The 3,483-nt window shown below is 29.4% G+C and overlaps 2 protein-coding genes across 2 annotated transcripts in view; both read left to right on the forward strand.

Annotated features, from left to right (window-relative positions):
* Positions 1-960, forward strand: part of LOC108721247 (retinol dehydrogenase 13-like) — a 12,000-nt gene extending 11,040 nt beyond the window's left edge. The window contains 1 exon segment of the mRNA XM_018445679.1: positions 713-960. Within this exon segment, the coding sequence (XP_018301181.1) occupies positions 713-887 (175 nt within the window). The 3' untranslated portion in view covers positions 888-960.
* Positions 961-1,005: 45 nt separating this feature from the next.
* On the forward strand, positions 1,006-1,638 carry LOC108721187 (peptidyl-prolyl cis-trans isomerase FKBP4). Its single transcript, XM_018445594.1, has one exon. The coding sequence runs from the start codon at positions 1,006-1,008 to the stop codon at positions 1,636-1,638; it is 633 nt and encodes a 210-aa protein (XP_018301096.1).
* The last annotated feature ends 1,845 nt before the right edge of the window (positions 1,639-3,483 follow it).

Here is a 3,483-nt window from a genome sequence, read left to right on the forward strand (position 1 = left end):
TCGTACGACGAAAATCGAATGCAGTGTGAATCCAGCATAAGGCCGGAATGCATTGAAAATTGAGGCTGCAGTCTACTTGACGCTAAAAACGCTTCGAAGCATTCTTTGATTAGTCAATTCGTAAAATTCTTTGTTCTGATTGGTCGCTCAAACGCTTCGAAGCATTTGTAGCGTCAAGTGGACCGCAGCCTGAAATTGAAGACTGAAAGATTGAAATTTGACCAATCAAAACAATAGGAGCTAAAATTCCTCTGTTTTCACTGGTCAAATTTTAATCTTCAATCTTCAATCTCCATCTTCAATGCGTAGTCTGATTCCGGCCTAACATCATTTCTAGAAGTTTTGCAAGGCGAGACTTAAAACCATAGAATTATTGGTTAGTGTGACAACTTTCGCCGTGCGGTAAGCGTTGCCGCATTCCGATGCGCACATTTAAAATTTGAAAATAGAAGTTCGAATTGACTGAAAGCAGGACTTTAGCGTAATGATGAAGTAGGATACATCATGGTATGCACCATTTTAGTGTAGCGCTTACACGAAACTAGTGCAAGGTTGCATCCCAAAGGAATACGCTGTCAAGTTTCTCCCTGCTCATGGTTAGTCTAAAATAAATGAATTTAAGAAGCGTTTGTTGAAACGAGTAGATTGAATAGTTTGCATGTTAAATCTACACCTTAATATAATATTAATGTCTCTAATAACTGATTAATAGTATCATGTTACAGAATTGATCATTGATGTATTGTCACGATGTCGCATTTATGGAAATCAGCAGACAAAAGCATCCAAAAGAGAGTGCTAAAGCCGGGTGTTTTTACCAAGAAGCCAACGGAATGCTCCACATGCAGTATTATTGTAGAGAATATAAACATTTCTGGAATGTCTGAAACGGATTTGAAAGAGAAATATCATACTAATATTCTTGATGGCGAGCTTGAGAAGACGGTGATTATAGGAGAAGCCAGCTCAGAAATTGATGAAAAAGTTGAGAGAGTGATTTGTATGATGAATATCAATGAGAGGAGTCTTGTTATCATTGCCATGCCTTTAAAACAATCGGATGAATCTATAGATAACAATGAATCTGTAATAGTTAAGTTTGAGATCACATTGTCTCTTTGTAAACGTCATAAAACAGTTTGGGACTGGAGCGCAGAAGAAAAGTATCAAGTAGCTTTGAGATATAAAGGGAGAGGTACCGAGTTATTCGAGGACTCCCGAATCATAGATGCATTTCGCAGGTTCAGCAAAGCTTGCAAGCTTCTCATAACATTGGAGCCGATAGCTGACTTAAAATTAGATAAGCAGTTGGAATATAATATTAATAATTTGAGACTTGCGTTGTATAATAACATGGCTATATGTCAATTGAAGCGAAAGAACTATCAACATGTCATTACACTGTGCACAAAGGTGTTGAACAAAGATGAGAATAATGTTAAGGCCTTGTATAGAAGAGGAGTAGCGTATGGTAATATAGGAGACAACGAAAACGCTACAGCAGATTTGAAGGCAGTACTTACTTTAGAATCTACTAATCACTCGGCGAAAGAACAATTTGAGGTGTACAACAGTAGATTGCAAGAATCACTTCAGAGAAATAAAGATATGATGAGGAGAATGTTTAAGACTTACTAGAATATTTTTTAAATGTTTTGTAATTGTACATACAAATTCATTTTCCTAAGAAATAAAATATATTTATTTTATAAACAGAAAAATGGGATTTTTATTTCTTTTCGTGATAACTTATGCTCGATTATTTTAATATTACTATCACCACCGTTATCACATAATTATTATTATATTATATAATGTTTGTGCCTTAAACAGATTAATAACATTAAATTAAAAAGTTGTACTGCGCATAGTTACAGATGTAGATACATATATTATTTAATTTGTTACAATCATTATCTTTTTTATTATAATATTTATTAGTATAAAATGGATAATTAAAAGATAGAATTATATATGTGCAGTAAATATACATAATGCATTTCTACACATGTTTTTATGATACAAAATTTTCGATCGACGTAACTTTGTCAATAACCATGACTACAAATTATTATAGTGTCATGTTTATATATTTTTAATTACATTATAACTTTGTAAAATATAAGACATTACAAGTTCTTCTTTCATACAAATATCCATATCTGCAAATGATTTGAACAATCTATTTGATTAACCTTCATATATTTGTCAGTTCCTAATAATTTTATAAAATTACATAATACAACTTCTTTGATATGAAAAAATTGTGATTTAATAATAATTGCTGTTACATATTATCTCAAGTTTGAAATATGATATGATAAAGAATAATGGTCTAAATATTAAGTGCAACTGTTGAATTTGATCACAAACTTGAGTTAATATGTAATCGTGTACTAAACTCGTCTACCTATATGTAATCTATTAAAAATGAAATTTGAGGAATTCTATAAAATTAATAAATAAAATTTAGCACGGGACATAAGATCTCTTGTAATTCAAAATTAAATTTTAATGGCACTTCCATAACCATGCGTTTCCGCTAAATTACTTTCTATTATCCTACATACATCTATTCTGTATAAAATACAATAAGATGATGAATATGGCTCCATGTTAATAATACAAAACTGTTTATTCACTTGTATCGTTGTATCTCAACTACTAAAACAAATATATCAATCAATATAATATTTTTAAAGCTACCTCTAATATTTATTAATAGAAATTGAAAAGACATCATTATATATATAAAAAATAATAACGCACTTCAAATTTTGGATCTAACGTGTTATAAAGTAGCAATTATATTTTGGTGTGCAAACGTGAGCTTATTTTTTTAAATATGTCTTCATGAAGTAAATATTTCAAAATATAAACTACACAAATAAATTATAGTGTTATTAAAACCACCACCAAGTACATTTATAATTTTTGCTACATTAGAAAAAGTATAAAATATTTTTTTACGCAAAACTATATTTTTTTAAAACGATAACGTATACATTTATTAATACATCGTAGTAATTATCTTTCTATAAAATTTTGCAAGTCCAGTTTTATAATTCATTAATAAATTTCGTATTTAAAAATTATAATTCCATGCATGTGTATAAATAAAAATAAATTTATTATATAGGTATATACTCTATTAACTACACATTATAGATCGAAGTATATTAGTAATTCGCTTGGCAAGACTTGGTAGAGTTTTAATACACGCATACGTCAAATTATTATCAAAATTACTCATTGAACAAAATTCATGGAAATAAAAAAGCTAATATTTTTTATATTTGCTAATCGTTTTAGATAAATCTAACATTATAAACTTGGTAAATTTAAAGTAATAATATTAATCAGTTTTATTCAATGAGCAATATAGAAAATGGAGTCCAGCATATCTACACAAATTTGATTACTATTAACAGCGTGTTGGTAATAAGACTTATATTACTCTTAAGTAGATCAATGTAATCGGGC

This window comes from Mycetomoellerius zeteki, unplaced genomic scaffold (genome assembly GCF_001594055.1).
Source record: "Mycetomoellerius zeteki isolate Tzet28-1 unplaced genomic scaffold, Tzet1.0 scaffold164, whole genome shotgun sequence".
In the NCBI taxonomy this organism is placed as follows: Eukaryota; Metazoa; Arthropoda; class Insecta; order Hymenoptera; family Formicidae; genus Mycetomoellerius; species Mycetomoellerius zeteki.

Excerpts from the sequence above, each read along its gene's own strand:
- LOC108721187 (XM_018445594.1), top strand. The coding sequence starts at position 1,006 with ATGAATATCAATGAGAGGAGTCTTGTTATCATTGCCATGCCTTTAAAA.